Genomic DNA, 19791 nt, shown 5'->3' on the forward strand with positions numbered 1-19791 from the left:
GGTTCTGTGAAGAAATCTAGGCAAATGATAGCTCTTTGTATGATCATGATCATAGATTAAAGAAATATTTATGATGGTGTACATGTTATAAAAAAATCTTTTCACTCTTTTTCCTCATGTTCTGTATCTATCTATTACATAACTTGAATTTTTCCCATGGAACTAAGAGCTGTTTAAAATCAATCATTACTAAACCATTAATTGCTGTGTTAGGTAACACAAGTCAGTTTACGACCCCAAAAGAAACCTTGTAAACATGTTTTTTTTCTACAACCGAAAATACGCACCCCAAATTGGAGAAAAAACTACGGTATTCCAAATCACCTACTTTATGTAAACTTCGTGACTCTGCGCCGTATCGAATGACTTAAAAAGGATTTATTTATACTTGAACCAAGGAAATAAATTGAATGTTTGTCAATGAAACAGTTGTGGGTGTGTTCGCCTTAAAAATAGAGCAATGTGCTTATGCCTGATGGTAAATGTTAGCCAATGATTTAAGTGAGTGCCTCTGGCTTGTTAGTCTCGTCATTATTCAGAAAAACTATTTCAGTAAAGTTATTTTTGGGTATGGCTACTAATATTTTGTATCGGAAGTTACGTTCGTGAGATTTGTGGGAAAGACAACTTTATTTTCTAGTTATACCTTTTTCGGTATAAGAACATCAAAGAGTTAATTCTGTCATTACAATACTTATGAATTATATATGAATGATAAGATAATAACATCTGAAGAGTCCATAAATTCTGAGACATTATCATGCACCGATAGTAATTCCTATAAAAAGTTCTATAATAATGATAAAGTGTTAAGTCAGAGACGAATTAACAATTGTTGAATCGAAAATTGTTATTAAACTACAAAAATTAATACGCGATAATTCATTTCTTATGTCGACGGCAACCGCTGCTATAAAAAGAACAAAAACACGAAATAATAAATGTCGGAATGGATTATTAAATGTATTTCTGTTAGCATGTAGGTCTGGCTATTAACGAAATAATTAACATGTGGAAGCCAGTTTATAAGCGGTGCTCTCCAATAAGGCTTTTACGGTTTACTGATTGGTCACACCTGACCCCACCGCCAATCATTACGTTGTATAGTCGACAGTACATCAACCTATACAATTTCATTATAATTGATTACTGCCTCAGCGTAGGTCATGCTGGGACCGTATGTTAAGTGTGTCGTTGTATTAACAGTTGATAGTTGACTTGTGAATGTTTTATCCATTCTAGTATATTTCAATTGTAATTATCCATTTATAACTTTACATCTTTCAAAAACTATTTAATATATGCATAGCAGTAAGCTGTAATTTAGTCGTATGATAAATTTAACACAATGCAATACTATATTTACTTATTAACTAGATATATATTCTTTATATTTTTCACCTTGGAATAGAACCACTGCATATCCTTACCTTGCCAGATGATGGACAGACAATAACAGCATTCCCTAAGGTGGTTGATGTCAGGAAGGCGGCTGGAATCAGATCTAAAATGAATAACAGCCGATCTTTAAAATCTAGGCGCCGTGAATGCAACCGGGAACGCGCAACGACGCTTAGTGAAAAAGTGTTAGGTAAATTAACTATTTCACATTTAACATACTGTTTTCCGACTTAGTTATATAATATTTAAATTATTTATAATGTAAAATTGTTGTTGACAGATTGCCGTGTCCCTTTACGCAGACGTCCCTCGCAAGTCTACGACAAGGTGATTATTTGAATATACTAATAAATTATTAACATTTTATACTTCATCTAAACTCTTCTTCTTATGTATCAAAAGACACACGTATATTATATTAAATGCTATTTGTTGTACATATCTCCCATAATATTGATAAAGTAATGACGCACTTCATGACATTCATTACGTGGTTGTGTAAGTATGTATATTTATTGTTTACTTTAAATTACATTTTTTGAGACATCGTCATATCAATGATCATAATAAATTACTTATTCAGTCCCCGTTTTATCAAGACGTCCATCGAAGAGGTATTTAATTAAAGTAAATTTAAGTGTAAAAATGTCGTTGAGCGCAGGTTTAATTTTGAATCGAGTTGAGTATGTTAACCTCCTTTCTCGTTTAATCTCTGGTAAGGATCGATAATAAAGTACTTGTACGGCGAGCCCTGTAACGGGTTTGGAAGGTGCGCGACGTATACTTACACGTAAAGGCTTGAGCACACGAGGAACTTTGGTCCGCGGTGGACTAAAGTCTCCGATGCATGGACAAAGGTTTACCAAAGTCTGACTTTATAACTCGCTATCTCGATTGTATACCGATAGAAGCTTTGATGAAATCCGGTATAGAAACAATTGCTAAACTGATATATTGTATTTTTTAAATGTAAATACAGACTGCAAGCACATATTTATAAAATTGTAGGTGCTTAACAAAAAGTTCATTTAGGTTTATAGCGTAAAACGCATTGCCTTATGAGCAACTTGCCTAAAATTATTGTCAATTTATATAGCATACCTACTCAGCATTGGCCAAAGAGCTTCTCATCTATTAGTACGGGATATATCGATCATTGCAATATGAATTTCATGAAAAAGATTTTCTCGAAAATAGACTTCATACATACAAAATGGACAGCTAAAAGTATTTTGATCTGATGCATTGGAAGCTATCGCATTATAAAGGACTGGATGCATTCTTGTATGCGTAAGCCTTTAAGATCGACAATTCATTTTACGGGTTCGGTCCAGAGAAAGCCGGCATTTAGCGGAAATTAAGGCGCAACGAGTTTTTCAATCACCATACTAAAATTAACTGAAACCTTTTGCAATCTACATCCATAAAATATCCCATTTAATTACAGAGATCTTCCATGGCATTATCTTTACATATTAATTATTTAAATATTTCAATTTATATTCTAGCTGCCGACTGAAAAGGCATACCTATTAAGATAGTACCTGCCTAATTACTTAAGTTTTACTAAGAGTTTCAAGTTTTTTCCTTCGCAAATTGCACATATGTAACCGGTCTTATATAAATAGGTAGTGGAATAGATGCGTAGTAGGTCTATGAGAAACTTATTTAACATTATTTAACACCGTTTTACACCGTTATTCCTGGAAAATTTTAAAGTACTTACCTACCCAATAATCAAGTATTAAATACGATGTGAAGAGTTCAACAGTGTGATCTTACTGTTGAACCCTGATTACATATATCCATACATGTTACAGTTGAATTATATGTTAACATTTCCTTCTAAAAGTAGGTATCTGAAACTCTCTGCAATTGAAAATCGGGTTTGCGCAACCACGGCCGAGATAAGAAAGCATTTTATTTACAGCACGGCCGCTCGGCCGACCATTGGCTGGAGTTTCCTAACGTAAATATTTATAGCCCACACTTGCACCATGTTTGTTTCTGTCATTCAACACGCCTGAAACTTGTCTGCATGTCTGGCGCACTATCTCCACCCACAGGGCCGGATTTTTAGTCTTAAGTAACAATGATTAATCAAATAAAATGGAACGATGATTACTAGTGCAAAAAATTTTATTCTCAGGAAATAATATCAATATAAGTACATTATTATAATCAATACAATAATTAATAATATACTTGAATGTGCACATGTATTAATTTAAGCTGTTTGTGTAATAATAAATTAATAAAATAGATTTAAAAATAGAGCGAAAACAATTTTGATTTAGCTTGATATCGACAAGGACAAAATGTTGCTATAGACATTGTGAAGTGTAGAAGAAAAATTAGAAATTTAACCTTGGGTTCTGATCATTAAGGGCTGAGGAAGAAAACCGGGAAAACGCTCAGTTGAGAGAAACACTGTCTAATTTCTACTTTTGGGCTCCTCTCTTGTGGAGGCTCCAGGGCAGTACCCCTACTGCTCTAACCTAAATCCGGCCCTGTCCACCCACTTTCATCTGAATGCAGTCGCATGTCCTGCGATCCGACGTCAATGACCTCAAACTAATATCGACTATAAAAGCTAACTAGATTTCAGTCGTTTGATTAGATTTTGTTATTGAACCGCTGTTATGCATAGCTTAGTGATTAACAGCTATATTTATATCGAACATTTTCTCTATAACTTCACTATTACCGTTCTAAAAGTAATTAGGCAGGAATTTATTTGGCATTTTGTTGCTTTAGAGACGTTATTTTGTCCAACATAATAGTATACAGTTGTAAATAATAGAATTTAAGTGTATTTTAATATTAAGGTTTCCATTTTATTACGATAATTTCTTCAACTCTTTATATAAATTCATGTCAGCCAGATGTAGAAAAAAGTCGTTGACAAATAATAGTGATCCAAGTTATTCGATTTGTTGACACGTCCACATCTAACCAATTTATTGCTTGCAATTCTTTTGATATCCATTGGAACATTGTAATTACTACCTGACTGTGAGAAAGCTGTATATTATTATTTTGACAAATCTGGTTGTATTACCATAATGCGCCATAAGAAGCCATGTTAACAACGGTTATAGCGATACTTACACTGTTATGTGTGTTTTTCTTTTGTTTGCTTGATATATTTTATTACCGTGTCTTGTGTAAACAGAACTATAGGTGTGAAATATTGTAAGCAAATTTATTGGCTGTAGTGCATTGTATTGTAAGGTCGGCGTGTGTAGTGAGAGGGGCGTCGCCTTAAGGGGATGTTTGTCACTGTTTGCTCTTCTTACAATAGACCTTGTAAGTTTAAAAGAAAATATGTTACAATTTTAAAACTTAGAACATAGTTTAAAACTTACTTGGTGTTTTCAAATATTATGCTTTGCTAAAAGAAAATATTTCAGGGTTCTTTGGGTACTAGAAGGCTATGAAATTCATTCAAAAATTCATTTCAAAAATGGTTTCCCACTTAAGAATTAAAAGGTTTATCCAGACACTCCAGGTTAAGCAATTTTAACACAAAAGGTGTTCTTTTATTTGCAAGGATACATAAATTGAAGACAACGAATGCCTTGCCAGTACTACTACAGACAGAAACTACTACTTATTCGGTTAGAAACGCACTATAACATCTATGATCATAGCTTGCATAAAACGCAGTCATAAAAAAAGCAAGGTCGTTGACTTGTCCAAAATGTAAGTCATTAGAACACGGCCTTGCCATTGACAATGGCTATAAAATAAAATTATATAATTTAATCTAGTACCTAGTATTATTTGTGGTGAAATTAACAGACGATAAAATTAAGTTTATACTCACAATAAAATGTGAGTGAGTTGCCGTCATAAAGTCTCGCGTTTTTTATTGGTGGCAACACTGGCAAGTCAGAGTGATGCTTGCAGTTTGGTTAAACGGAGGTTTATGGCTATTCCTCCATTAATCGCTTTAGTACGCACCCGCGCCTCCGGTTTTGACAACCCTTGCTGTACAGTCGACCAATATATTTCTTCGACATTATCCTAACTAATATTTTACGATCTCTGTAGCCTAATGACTACGCTACATAAGATTTCCCGGGTTAATTATAAAATATAGTAAGAATATAGTATATAATATAGTAAGTATTTAGTAAGAACATAGTATAATAATAGTATCTTATAACATTACAAGACTCGAACTTTGTGGCTCATCCAAACTTTTGTATCAATTTTGAATTTTATGAATGCTAAAATTAGTTTAATTGTTTGTCGAGGTATATTTACCAAGGCGACTTTTCTTCTTGAAATTTCGCTTATACGTGTTGACAAGGTCCTTTCATTCCTGAAAAAGTACTGAGCTCGAAGTAAGTTCTCGGGTGAAGCCATGTGCAGATGAAATTTAAATGTGACCAAAACTGTTCTTCACGTTTCTATAAATAAATGTTTAATTCTTTCTTTTATAATTCAATATGGATCAATTTTTAACTGAAAGTATTTTTTTTATATTAAAAAAATGTTTCCCTAGTCTAGGGCAAAAACATGAGTTTTTACAATGTTACATTTGTCATGTAGTCGACAGTACTTTGATGTATCAGTCTATTAACTGTGTGCCGCGCTTAAACTCTGGGATGTGCTTAATTGAATAACTTTGTTATATTTACGTTCGGTCGCAGTTTTACACGTTTAGGGTAGAGCTAGATACAACTGACGATAAATACATATATTATATCCCCCTAATTTACCCCTAGGGTCTGTCAGTTTAAGTGGCAAAAATTTTCCATCATTGTTGTTTACTTGTCTCTACATTGATAGGTAGAGTCGTGATTAATTAGTCACCATGACCTTTAGTACCAACTCTACTTTAAAACTACAGACAACAAAGTAAAAATAATGAATAAACATTATTATTAAATTTATATTAATATAATGTTTATTCATTTTTTTTTAATATGAGTTAGTACTTATTACATTGTTAGGACTGTTCTTAGGTAGTTTTAAATAATAAATAAGGGAAGAAATAAATTACTCTTTAGTAATAAAACAATAAAACAAATACAGGTAGAAAAGGTAGAGTACCGCGAGCCGCGGGGTAAAATTGGGCGCGTGTAGAGGCCGCCCGCCTACGACGAGGTTCGCCGTCTGAGCGCGATTAGTTCCGCCGCCCGCCGCTAGATGTCGGTCAGGGCGTGCGCGCCTGTGTGCGCCGAGCGACACACGCCGCCGACACTCCGCGCTCGACCGCGCCGCAGATAGCGCGCCTCGCGTCCCGGCCTGCCTCGCCTCCATACGCTCGCGACATCGCAACAAACCGTACTAGACAAGAAAATAATAAGAAACTGTTGCGTCACGAAAAAATATTCCCATAAATACGACAACTCGTGAACACTGTGGACGGACTCGAACACTAGTTTTCTTACTTATTTACATAAATAAAAAATAATTGGACTAAATTTTTTAGAGGTTACCAGATTCATCATTATCAGTGCTACTTTGATGGACGATCTTCGATGTTAAAAATTTCCACTAGTTAACCCACCTACTGTTTGTACTTCTAGTATCTGCGGTCAACCTCTCGTCCGGTCAGCTGGCTAAATCGGGAATCGCGTTTTAATTTTCATGTGCCGTTGCGGTGTGGACGCGTGTGTGCGCGGTGCGATGTGCCCGCGGCGCGCGTGAATCGGTCGGTGATCTTCCCGCTCCCCCGTGGCTTGCCCGGCCGCCACCCTGTACCCTGACAACCATGTCGGGGGCCTCGGCGCGCCCTGCGACGCGGCTGCCGCGTCGCCAGCGCCCGCATCCGGCCACTCCGCCGGGCCGGCCTGGTGGACCATGATGAACGGGGTCGGCGGCGCGCTGTACGAGGAGCCGCACGCGTCGCCCCCCGGCGGTTCGCCCCCAGCCGCGCCAGCCGCTGCGCCCCCCTCAGCCTCGAGCGCCTCACCGGCCTCCGTGGGCTCCAACCCTCCGCAGCCGCCCCTGCACATCCCGGCCAAGAGATACGAGCCCGAGCCTGGAGTCATCCGGCACGCGCAGCAACCCTGGGGCTACCCGCCTGACGGCCCAGCCTCCTTCGAGCAGTACCCCACCGGACCTACGTATTATAACCTGCCTGTGGAAAGGGAGAGGAAATCGACTTTGCCTTTCTGGCCCACGAGTAGTGGAGAATACAAGCCGTACGCTGACGGTGCTTGTCATCAGGGTTTCTCACAGCCCTGTTGGAACTACCCTTATGGGGCGCCACGAGGTGATCAGCCCCTGCCCTATGTGAGCGGTGAGGAGCGCCGGACAGCCGTGTCAGAGCCCTCCAGCTTCTCCCATGACGCGTATGGCCTTAGGAACTACGCACCAGAATCAGTCTCCAGCGCGCCGTACCCGCCACCAGGATCCCTGCCAGGTTAGTAACAACACACATTTCCATAATATTTACCAACGACCCCGAACTTCGTTCACATGTTTTTCAACGTACAGTCTTTTTGTTTGTAATTTGTGAAACTTATCGGCTGATCGAGAATCAAACATTATGTTCGCGCGGAACATTTCGTGAAATTCTTAAACGTGTATAGGTAATTTTTCAGCTAAGTACTTATTGGCAAGTTCGGGGTATTTAACTTGATAAAAATTACAGTTATTATATAATTCATTCTTAAAATATAAGCTCTCCCATGTGAACTATGGTTGATAAGTTAATTTGTAAATAATTTATTAGATTTTGTCAGCCTTGACCTAGGATGCGCCGCTTGCCACTAGATGGCGTTGGGCAGCACACACAGCCATCTTTTTTGAGAGTGTGTCGCACGCACACAGAGGACGCATTGTGCGTCTGTGGGGGTGTAGTATCGTATCGTATCTATACACACGCGTGCAGTCTCTCGCTCTACAATATTTTGCTTGACAATAATTCAAACTTCTTATTTGATTGGCACGATTTCATGTTGCTCTCAGTTCTGTTGCAATAAATTCAAAGATCTGTGTTGTGTTTGTAATGAAGTAAACTTACGTATTTGATTTATTTCATATTTTGATACGCGTCTTTTAACCTAATTACTTATATATAGGACATCTTGTGGGTATCATATATTTGTAAAAAGCAGTAGTAATTAATAATGTAGTTTAAATAAATTATCCCTTATATAGGTACAATATATATGAATGTATATAAATCCGATCTAACACACTAAATATGATAATCTATAGAGCAATAAAACTCCATTATGTTTTTACGATGCCAGCAACAGGTAGGTATTGTCTTGCAGCCAAAATATCGATCGCACGCCGTCTAAACCAAGTCGATAAAATGCCTGTAAGCCAAACATCATCGTAACGAAGCTCCTAAACCTTCACTGCGAGCGACTGAACGCTCAAATCAAAACATTTTCCCACAGACCACCATAAATTTGATGAATGAACGAAACACGTGCTACAAATGTTTAAAAACGAACCGTAAGCACCTTTTTATAGGCAATGTAAAACGGTGCTATACAACCGACAATAAATTAAAGTTTACGTAAAATAAAGCGCCAATAAAAATGTATAACTAATAAATAAACACGATACCTGAGCATTAAGACAATAAACTGATCTTTGAGTAGTAGCAATAAACCAAATATTGCTACAATAAACACATTATAGGCTGATGAGGCGATAAAAAACTAGGTAGCGGAGTACGAAGCTACTTGGTCGACCGATTCATTGAGCCTTGTCGTAGATACATATCACTTTTATGAATCGTAAAACAGCGGCGACGTCACAGACATGCAATACTACTGGTTTCTTTACCAAAATCGCGCTAGTAAGCACTAGTAATTACGAAAGTACAACCGCCATGTCAATATGAGAGCAATAAAAAGCCTCCATTCATAAACGCTCTTCGCTAGTTCACTTTCGATTGCCGGCTAACCATAAAGATGGGTTTATCGTGCTTCTGTTACGGCAGAGGTGTAACTTGACATAATTTTGCGTAAAACGCGCATATAATGGCCCATTAAAAGGAAACAATTGTTGAAAAAGTTATACGAGTGTTCACGTCACTTTATGATTGTGTGTTTATGACCCACCTGAGGTTGACATTGACTTTGATTTGTGCATTTACGGCTTAGTAAATGCTCAGCGGAATGACTCCGTTAGTTATAGTAGCAGCAGCGTCCCGCTTTCCCTTTTAAATTTATACGCTGAATTTCACGAGCAACGGTTATTTCTTCAACGTCTTATAATTACAAGTTAACAAAAATATAGATGCTTTTAAAAGAAATTTCTTTTTATGGAACGGTAGATAAATATTTAAAATAGCGCCTAATAACAGAGCTCTGTACCAATTTGCCTAATTTCAATTTTTATTTTTATGTCAATGACATTTTCAACCTTATCTCGTTGCGGTAGAAGCAATTGTCGGTTGACAGGCGCAGATATCTTGGTCCTGGAGTAGACAATGCTCGTAGCTGGGTAGGTAAACTTTTATGGTCGAAGAGAACCCACACTTTTATTGCCACTGATCGCTACCTATCCCCTCATAATTGACAACTCGTCTTGTCATTATGTTCTTTTGAAACAATTGACTATTTCACCAAGAATATCTTTTGTAAGTCTAGAAAAGCGATAAATTTTGACATTACTTCTACTGTATTTAGCCAAAAGTCTTAATTCAAATAGGTTATTTAGACCGACATTAAAATATCCATTGTGTGTATTAAAATTTATTGTTTAATCTACTCTTCCTTTATCATGTGTTACTAGATTCGTTAGAGGTTAAGAAGAGAGTTAATAAAGTCACTTAAATAATATCTAAATTTATTTTCTATAAAAGTGTTTGTTGCATAGATTGGGGTAGGGCAGTTTTATGAGACGATCTGAAAGTCGTGACGAATTGTGAATAGTAGCAGAGTCTGTACTATAATGTAATATTACATAATTAATATTTATAATATAAATATATAGCACACATTTAATAATAGTTAATATTAATGAAATACATTTAAATTATTTTAGAGAAGGAACGACTTATATTGTTATACAATAATAGCAATTGTTCGTAATCGTTCTGTACGTAGGAGTAAATCTTTTGATCCTTCAAGATGCAAACGTGTACTTACGACACCGGCTTATGCATTCATCCGCTAGACAATGAGGCATCTATTTCGCAACACTCATATCCAAGTACCGTTTTGAATAATAGGAAATGGTGCAGCGAGTTGCACGCATCGAATATTGAGAAGGTCGCTTGGTCGCATACAAACTTTATAGGCGGTGATCTCATCAAAAGGACCGCGCACATAAATCGCTCTATGTGTAACTTCTAACGTGCCGTACGCTTGCTTCCAATTGTTTTTATGAACGCAGCATGGAAATGGCTAGTTTGAAGCATTCGTTTGCGGCCTAACAGCCAGAATGCAATGTATTAAACGCAGATGATTAAAACCGGACGCTTCACCGAACAAAGGCAAAGGAGAAGCGATTTAGTCGTTGTGAGAATTCCTTCTTGTAATGCCACGTATTCTGTTCGCCAATGTAGTTTCCAGTCCAATAAACTGTACATATTCTTGAAAGCGTTCGTAGAAATTCTTGTTAAATATTGTTAGAATTCTAGAAGTGTGTAATCGTGCCAACGGATATTTATGTATCAGACTTGATTTTATTTCGATATATTTGGAATGTATGTTTATGTATTTGTAGATTGCAGTTTTAAATTTTGCAAGCTTTCAATGGACTTCATTTCTTTGTACAGGTTCCCTCTCAATGTCTGTGGGAGTCGGAGTCGGTTGCGGGTCGTCAAATCCCCTCGATTGGACTGGTCAAGTGACGGTTCGCAAAAAACGCAAACCCTACTCAAAATTCCAAACCCTCGAGCTAGAAAAAGAGTTCCTGTTTAACGCTTACGTATCGAAGCAGAAGAGGTGGGAGCTCGCACGAAATCTGAACTTGACAGAGAGACAAGTGAAAATATGGTTTCAGAATAGAAGGATGAAGAACAAGAAGAATTCGCAGAGGCAAGCGGCCCAGGCGGCGCAGAACAACAACAATAACTCGAATGCGAATAACCACAACCACCACGGCGGGCACCACCACGCGCCGCATCACGTGGCTCTGCACCATGCCGCGCCCGCCAAACACCATCAGTGACCCGCGCCTTTCTCTGGGACTTACCCCCTTCATCACGGTATAGCCAGCTAAATCTGAGAACCGGGAAGGAAAAGTTCCATAAGACTTAAGTGTGAAAGTGGTCGTAGCTTGAAGTTTCGAAGGATTTGTTTACGTCCATTGTATGTTACCCGATAGACTCTATGAACGCTGTACCCGCTATACCGTTCTTACGTAAAGAGGACATTATTCCGGTGCCAGGCGCGCCCGAGTCCCAGAGAATCTCGTATTAAGATAATCATGTGTTGTCGATTTGTGTATAGTATTAATTACGAAATTATGTTCTGTAATTTTAACGAGACTAAGATACATGAGTAGATAACGATTCCTGATATTAATAATGTTTAGAATAGCGCTGAATTATGTATTTGATATTATTTAAGTACGAATTACGAATATTAAAGACGTCACCGATGGATTATAGTTTCTAGATAGTTTATTGAAAATTTTGTAAAATATTTTGTGAGACTGCTTATTGTTGTATTCGTAACGCTGTTCAGAGGGAGATAGTCTTAATCAGTTAACTTTTATTTTCGTTACCAAATTGTTGATCTTCTCGGGTTGCTTTGGTGGCAGTTATAGATATCTATCCACGTGTACGATATATTCATTAATATTAGATAGTGGCGGCCATTGTAGCTAAGTAAGTAGCTGTCGCTACCGTCGACGCATCTCTTTTCTCTATGATAATTATTACAGCATAAGCAGAGATAGTAACCGCATTATGATCAAATATTTATTACTGTTTAATTTCTCATAATTCGTAAATTTTGTTATTTAAATTATGGATTTCTTACAAAGCTTTAACTCGGTTCCAGTAGAATTATTCATTAAGTTACTGTTATGACATTTTAAATATTGAAGTTGATGTTATAATCAATTAATTAAGTAATATGGGCAAGTGCATTAATATTGTCCTCTATTGGTTCGTGTACTGTTCGCTTTATTCGCCTCTCTCAATACTTTTTATTTTTGTTTTAGTTGAATATTTTATTATTTATTTATACATAAATATTACATTACAAATCGTCTACATCGAACGAGTTGTGTGCATTAGGTACAATATGTACAAAATTTTACTTTATTTTACAATCATGGTATATCACCCCAGTTTAGGATATCATCTACTAAGTATTTAGCTACCTACATCTTCCCTATTTTATCATATACCTTATTATCTATGTAATAAATGTTTTATTGTAAACTTAGTAGTTCACTCGGATCTAATTCATTAAATCTGTATTGTCCCGTAAATTTCATAGTATAATTAGATGTTTTTGTACAAAATGGCGACCTCGTCTAGGAAACCGAATTTCCATTTGCTAAGCGGCTGAGGAAATAAACGTTTGAAACTTAGACGATTTGACTCATTTCTAAGCTCATATTGTGTCATATTATACAACAATCATTGTCATACATGGGCTGAAGATTTTGTTATTCCACTTTATCTGAAAAGCACGTATGATGACGATATTAATAAATTGCAGCTAATTAATTAAAATATCATCGTAAATTGGCCAAGTACTTATTTAAAATTAATGTGATCTTATCATTTCACATCACTTGCTTCTCAGATGACGTGCGAGCTAATCACTTCTCTGATTGTATATTCAAATTTCAGTAGATCTTCATCTAGAACCATACTTACCTAACTATATATTGTAATAATTAAAGGTCTCGTAATTACTATTGTACAGATAAATTAATGTAGTAAATCACGCCAGAATATGTGAGGTTTTGTTAAGTATAATGTATAATTAAAAATGAATGTGCTCTCGACAGTTTGATGACGAATTTAGAAAAGAATGTATGAAAGGAGAAAAAAATTAAATACTTCGTCGTGTCTTGGTTACTTTTTTTACCAAAACTTCCTTACACGTACCCTCAAATTAAAATGATTAAATCGAGATATTACCTTATTGACTTTATTTATTTATAAATAACAAGAAAATGGAAACGGTAAGAGGAAAAGAGATTTGCTTGTCCCTGACCAATTTAACGACCGTTTGAAATAATATTTTCAAGTATGATCCTGGGCTTATTATTAGTTTTACTATTAATTGAGTAATAAAAATAATTATGATATTAGATATGAATTGTGGATCAAGTATTGTACTTACCGTACCTTCAAGTACCTATTGTACTTACCGTAGACAAAAGCTCTTAGAAGGCATAATTATATTTAAGCCTTATCACTGACTCGTAAGGTTCAATTTCAATTGGAAATACACCAACAAATGAAGTTAAAAGGTCGGATGCAAGGTAACTACATCGGCACATGATGTCATTTAGTTAGTAATGGCTGCAGAAAGTAATAGTTTTCATGACAACAAATTTTCTAGTCCGCTTTCTATCAGGTTTCCAACTGAATAAAAATGGTCGAGTATGTGTATAAAACAGCTTTTTAATAAAATAAAAAAACTCTATTTTCTTAGTAACGAAATAATAACTTATAAGTATCTTAGCTACCTCTACTCAGAGACATAATTTCACATTTTTGCAATGCCTAAATAAAATAATATAGGTATCTGTCATACAATTTCATGAAAGCTGAATGTATAAAAATCGAGAATATATTTTTAAGATCCGTAGAAAAAATATAATCAAATTAAAATTCACCAGCCTCATTGGTTAGATAAGAAATGTTTACTTGTAAACATGGGAATTGATGATTTTTTTATATGTTGTTGTGACGTTGAGTTATGTTTATGAGCTAAGCTATCAGTGAATGGACAGACTCAAATCAACCAATGTATTATGGTTTTTTTAGATAAACATGGGCACTTCTATTGGCAAAAAAAACCTAACTAATATTTATTATAAATGTGAAAGTAAGATTGTTTGTCACTCTTTACGATCTATCTACTCAACCAATCTTCTTGAAATTTGCAAACCTAAATGTAGTTCGAAGTATGGAGAAGGACATAGGGTACCTTTTATCCCGGAAAATTAACGCAGGCGAAACCGCGACCAATAGCTAGTACAACATAAAGATGTTACAAAAAGAAACTAGGGTAGTTGGGGACTGGACCCTAAAACAAAGAAATAATATTTTATTGAAAAGTCACCAGTCTTGCTGGTCTATTTTAATTTATAACTGGCACTGAGTAACAAAAGTTTCATGAGAAATCAAATAAAAATATAATTAATTAATACAAATCACGAATTTAGTTGGAAAAAGTTAAATAACGTAAATATGAAATTGTCCCAAGCATTTTTCTTTAAATTTTCCATTTTAGGCTCCATCTAGTGGCGTTATGGTGCATAATTTGGCGACTTTACGTCATAGAAAAACCTGGTATTTATTCGATAAAAACTCATTTCACCAATTCAATTCACCCTCATCATTCTTTAAGAAAGAAGAAACGGAATTGAGAAAAAAGGTGAAGGAACTACCCTTTGTATAGAGGGCCAAGTAATGGCAGTAATTGTACCTATGTGCACTAGTTACAGGTCCTAGAGTGACAACAGTATGGACGACAGCAATCACAATAAAAATAATTTATAAATAATATTAATATATATCTCGATTTTGACCGATTGGTACATTTCTTACATTATTGCGCTTTCAATGACAGATTTTATTTACATATTAGGTGGATACAGTACAGTCTAGATTAAGTATATTTTAATGTTTTTTTAACAAATGAAAGGATGGAGAAAACACAGTAAGCGTTCATAATGAACTACCCTTCTTCACAACTGTATTTTCAGGTAAGTAACATTTATTAAACTTATTAATTTGATATTTTTGATTTTTTAATAATGATTGGAATTTGCAAATGATCTCCTAAGTAACAAAATAACAAGTATCGGAACATAAAGGTTTATTTTAAATATTAATACCTACTTGACTGAAATACCAGTGAAATGAGTACGGTTATTTTTGTACCTACGCGACAAACATAACCTTTAAAATAATCAGTATCCTGACCTCTGGATAATATTTTATAAGACAGTAAGACGCGGATCCAGTCCTGAAAGAAGGTTGAACACCGAAAATTAAGTTCGAGCATTTTGTTGTTGGAAAAGATGTTGAAAATTTAATTGATAACCTGGCGCTATAAGACGTGTAGGTATATTTTCAAATTTATTATTATCTTAGTGAAACAAAATATTCAATTGAAAAATAATATATACTTACTTATACTAATTACTATTGTAATAAAAACAAATAAGTAGGTATAGGTTATTCAGAAATCAAACCTTACAAAATTTGAATTCATATCAAATTTCGTAAATATTTATTAAACGACTATTCAAACTTAAAGTTACAAACTACTAGCATTTTGGTAGCATGTAGGGACGAAGTCAATTAAGGTTGTGGGCATGCCCGTCGTGCCTCCAGCGGTAGATTCGCGCTAGCAATCAATTCAGGAGGCTTGCAGTATCATTAAAAACATCCAGTTGACATGCACCACACGTATGTATATGATTAAATAAGTAGGTAAGCACTAATTGATCGGAATGGTGCCTGAAGCATACTAAAATTGTGATTTCTTGATAATGAAGCGTTTGACTAAGAATATTGAAGGAAAATATCTAAGTAGGTAGGGAACTAAACACGTTTTAAGGTTGCCGTAATAAACAATATCCTTAATAGTTTTGCCATGTTTTTCTGCCCACTAAATTTCTCGAGAAAGGTGTTCTACAGATCAAATTTCAATACTAGATTGTGAATTGACGTCTCTGGACAAAATACTGTTGAGGAGTTTGGAACACCGCTTTTTTCTGACTTTCACTTAAGTAGATTACCTATAATTGACTTCGAGAAAGATGATTAGATTTCAATAATCCTAACTAATATTATAAATGCGAAAGTAAGTTTGTTTGTTACCTCTTCAGGCTCTATCTACTCAACCAACTTCTTAAAATTTTGCACACATGTAGTTTAAAGTATATAGGGTACTTTTATCCGGATGAAATAACTGTTCATGTGAAAAATTTACGCGAGCGAAGACGCGCGCAATAGCTAGTTATTGTGCGGTATCTTTGCTTTCATCCCTGTGAGTTTTCGGACATTTTCGAAAGTTGTGTAAATAATTTCGTTTTAACATATTCAGGGAAAGGTAAAAAGGAATACCTAATGCGGACAGTAATTATGAGGGAGTGAAGTATGTTAAGTAAAATATGGGAGTTAAGTAAAACAGTAGGTAATTTTAGAACACGTGTAGAGAACAAACATACCTAACCTACTGTGACTCCGCATATTAGCTCCGAAGTAGCTATTGGTAAACAAGATAAGATCTAAGAAACGATAGATATCTACTATTATACCTAAGTATATGCATTCAAGAATTGTGTAGTGTAGGTAACTTAGACGGTACCTATAAAATGAAATCTACCTATTGGTGTCTTGGTAGGCAGTTATCTTGCACACTATAAAACTATAAATAGTGCCCACAACAAGGACAATATAATAAAGGCAAGTTTCCTAACAAAGTAAACGAATTAAATTCGAATGCATACGATGCAGCAGAAATGCAGCTTACCAAGTACCGGTTATTCAGGAGTAAGCCGCCTCCTCTCCTATTAGCATATAAATGAACCCAACCGAGACAACTTCATATTAAACCAACCAAGGTTGTCTGATCCGCCATTATACCAGACTTGCCACTGGATTGACGTGGACAATCAAAATATCACGGCTCAGTAGTATACTGGTCACATTACGGTTTAAATATGGAACTCTCTCTCATTGGTCGGTGCCCGTCGATTCTAAATCCGCACACACAAACTAATTATGATAAAATATGTTTTTTACACCTGAAAATCATATTTTATTCTGATATCTCAAGCAAATGACATCTGTGTGGTACATTGTATCGAGCGGTTCGGACGGATAAAGTAAGTAAATAAGCAGCCGCAATGAAATCAGAAGTTTAGTGTTATTGGGCAGCGTTATGGGTATGTTAGCCTCAGTATAATACCCAATGGATTCCTCTTGTTAATATTCAATAGTCATTCTACAGATATCATATAATATAGCCTAAGCCCTCAGATATTTATAATCAGAAAATAAAACGTTGGCTTATTTTTATTCATATTTTTGTGACCCTTTTTGTAAAAAAATACTTTAAAGCTGAAAAGTGTAGAGGATTACGTGTAAAATATATGAGTTTTTTTGATTAGAGGCATCTTGGGTAAACTGGTCACATTTTTTTTGGGTAACTAAGTATTTGTTTTTTTTTACGACATTGGGTATGTTCCTGGACGTCTGATATGGTAATATGATAAGGACTTCTATATAAGAGAGAGATATGATAAGGACTTCTACACGCTGGAAAGTTTGTACAATATTGTAATACCTACTTAGAGAGGCTTTGTCAAGTGAGCCAGAAGCCCTGGTGTTGCTCTTGCATCAGGTAAGCCTCGTCTGTATGCCAGCCTTTTGCTGATATTCTAGTATATGTTTAAAACGAACTTAAGATCTAAAAGTGAAAAGGTAAGAACCAGTCTTTTCACTTCAACTGACCTTAAATTGGGCAATATCAAACCAAAGGGACAAGTTTTTTTACCACTCCAAACAAATGTGGTACAAAAAGATTCACATTGAAGTCTCCAATTCTGGCTTTTTATTTTTATGATCACACTCTCAGGACTGAAATAATGTAAGACGGAGCGTACGGAAAATCTGAAATTAATCTGAATATAAATGCATTCAGTATATATAATGTATTAAGTATATTTCTTACAAGTATATATAAAAACTAAAATCATTTCCAAGTTTAACTATTGAAGCTGCCCCTCCGGGGGCCTTAGATTACCATAAATAATAACCAAAGTTCCCGTTAATATCTGTACTTGAAGTCAGTCTCCTTTCCTCATACAGGACGACTTGAAGTAATGCATCAATGAAAGGATGTCTTTATTTTTTTACCCAGAGGTCGCACTTGGAGAAAATCCAAATCGATGTTGTAAGTAGGTATCCGGATTGCAAAGGAATTTTAATGAAACAAGGCAGTTAACGAACTTATTTATTAAATTGGGCCTAAAGTTCTGACTATCGAAATTAAAATGAGTATTTTAAACACTCAAATAAAGAAAATATTTTAATGCAAAGAAGTTTAAGTAAAAATTTGTGATAAGGCCAACATGATATAAGGATTTTTAAGTACTACTAAACGTCTTGGCTTGGCCCTTTTATAATTACAACAAGTGCAATTTATTGTCTTTACATTTTTAGAATACAATAAAATAATCGAAATTCTGACAAAATAGATGATTTTACATGAATCATTGACGTCAAAAATTTATTTAAAACCAAGTCCACTGCAGCTGACTTCTAAAGCGCAGGTGAAGACGAAGCGGCGCAACAAACTACACCGCAGCCTTGTCTTTAAATACATCAATTGACAACATGGATATTTTATGTAAGTATAACAATAAATTAAAAAAAAATAAAGTCACCACCGATCTAATCACTATCTTACCAAGATTTGACTAGAAGTCATTAAACAGTGATTTTTTTACAAACAGTTAAAGATATAATAATTTAAAAAGTCTATCCTAGGTACAGGTAGCAAACAAACTAACCAAAAAAACGAGCACTTCTAGCAAATATTTTTACACATTAACCAGATTAGTTTTCCAGGTAACAGGGTAAAAAATAAAAACCACACCGTCGTTCAAGCAGGTAAGTACATACTGCTAAAGTGTGACATTACGTCACCCGATGTACTTATCAAAATTGAATCCCTCAATATCCGCATTATACGCAACTCAGCTGAGCATTTTATTTACATTCGCGCAAATTGAATCCTTGGTTCAACGCCAAGAGAAGCTTTAGTTTCGGCCTGTTTCACATGCCAAGTGGAAATATATTCGATTCACTGCTCAATGACTTCCTCTTCTGAGCGTATTCTGGTTACTTCCTCAGCGGTAAAGCATCGAAAATTAGGGACCACTTTCCTAATTTTCCTTCATCACTTTACTTTCAGACCATTGGCATGTATATCATCATCGACAAAATCAATAACAAATGTGACATTATAAGGTATTTATAAAAGGATATTGCGTTTTACATAAACAAAAAAATTACTTATAACTTATTTATAAAGGTGTAATAAAACTAACAATACATTCTTAATCATTATAACTAATATGGAGACAAAAATCCGAAACAAAGGGCAAGAAGTAATAAAATACTCTCGTCTCGTGTGGCCGAAGCCTAAGTTTCACATACTCCGGGGGTCTGAGGGGAAGGTGGGGAGGGTCGAGATTCGATTTGCCTAATAGCAGGCGTGAGGGAGGCACTCAATTACACAGAGT

The 19791-nt window shown here is 35.6% G+C and overlaps 1 protein-coding gene across 5 annotated transcripts in view; it reads left to right on the forward strand.

Moving 5' to 3' along the window:
* Abd-B (Abdominal B) overlaps positions 1–13368 on the forward strand; it is an 87553-nt gene extending 74185 nt beyond the window's left edge. For all 5 annotated transcript variants that reach the window (XM_053749651.1, XM_053749657.1, XM_053749650.2 and 2 more), the window contains 3 exons: positions 1682–1728; positions 7178–7783; positions 11108–13368. In XM_053749651.1, the coding sequence (XP_053605626.1) occupies positions 1682–1728; positions 7178–7783; positions 11108–11502 (1048 nt within the window). In that variant the 3' untranslated portion in view covers positions 11503–13368. The remainder of the gene's footprint in view (positions 1–1681; positions 1729–7177; positions 7784–11107) is intronic.
* Positions 13369–19791: the final 6423 nt, after the last annotated feature.

The sequence above is a fragment of the Plodia interpunctella genome, chromosome 9 (assembly GCF_027563975.2).
Source record: "Plodia interpunctella isolate USDA-ARS_2022_Savannah chromosome 9, ilPloInte3.2, whole genome shotgun sequence".
Taxonomy (NCBI): Eukaryota; Metazoa; Arthropoda; class Insecta; order Lepidoptera; family Pyralidae; genus Plodia; species Plodia interpunctella.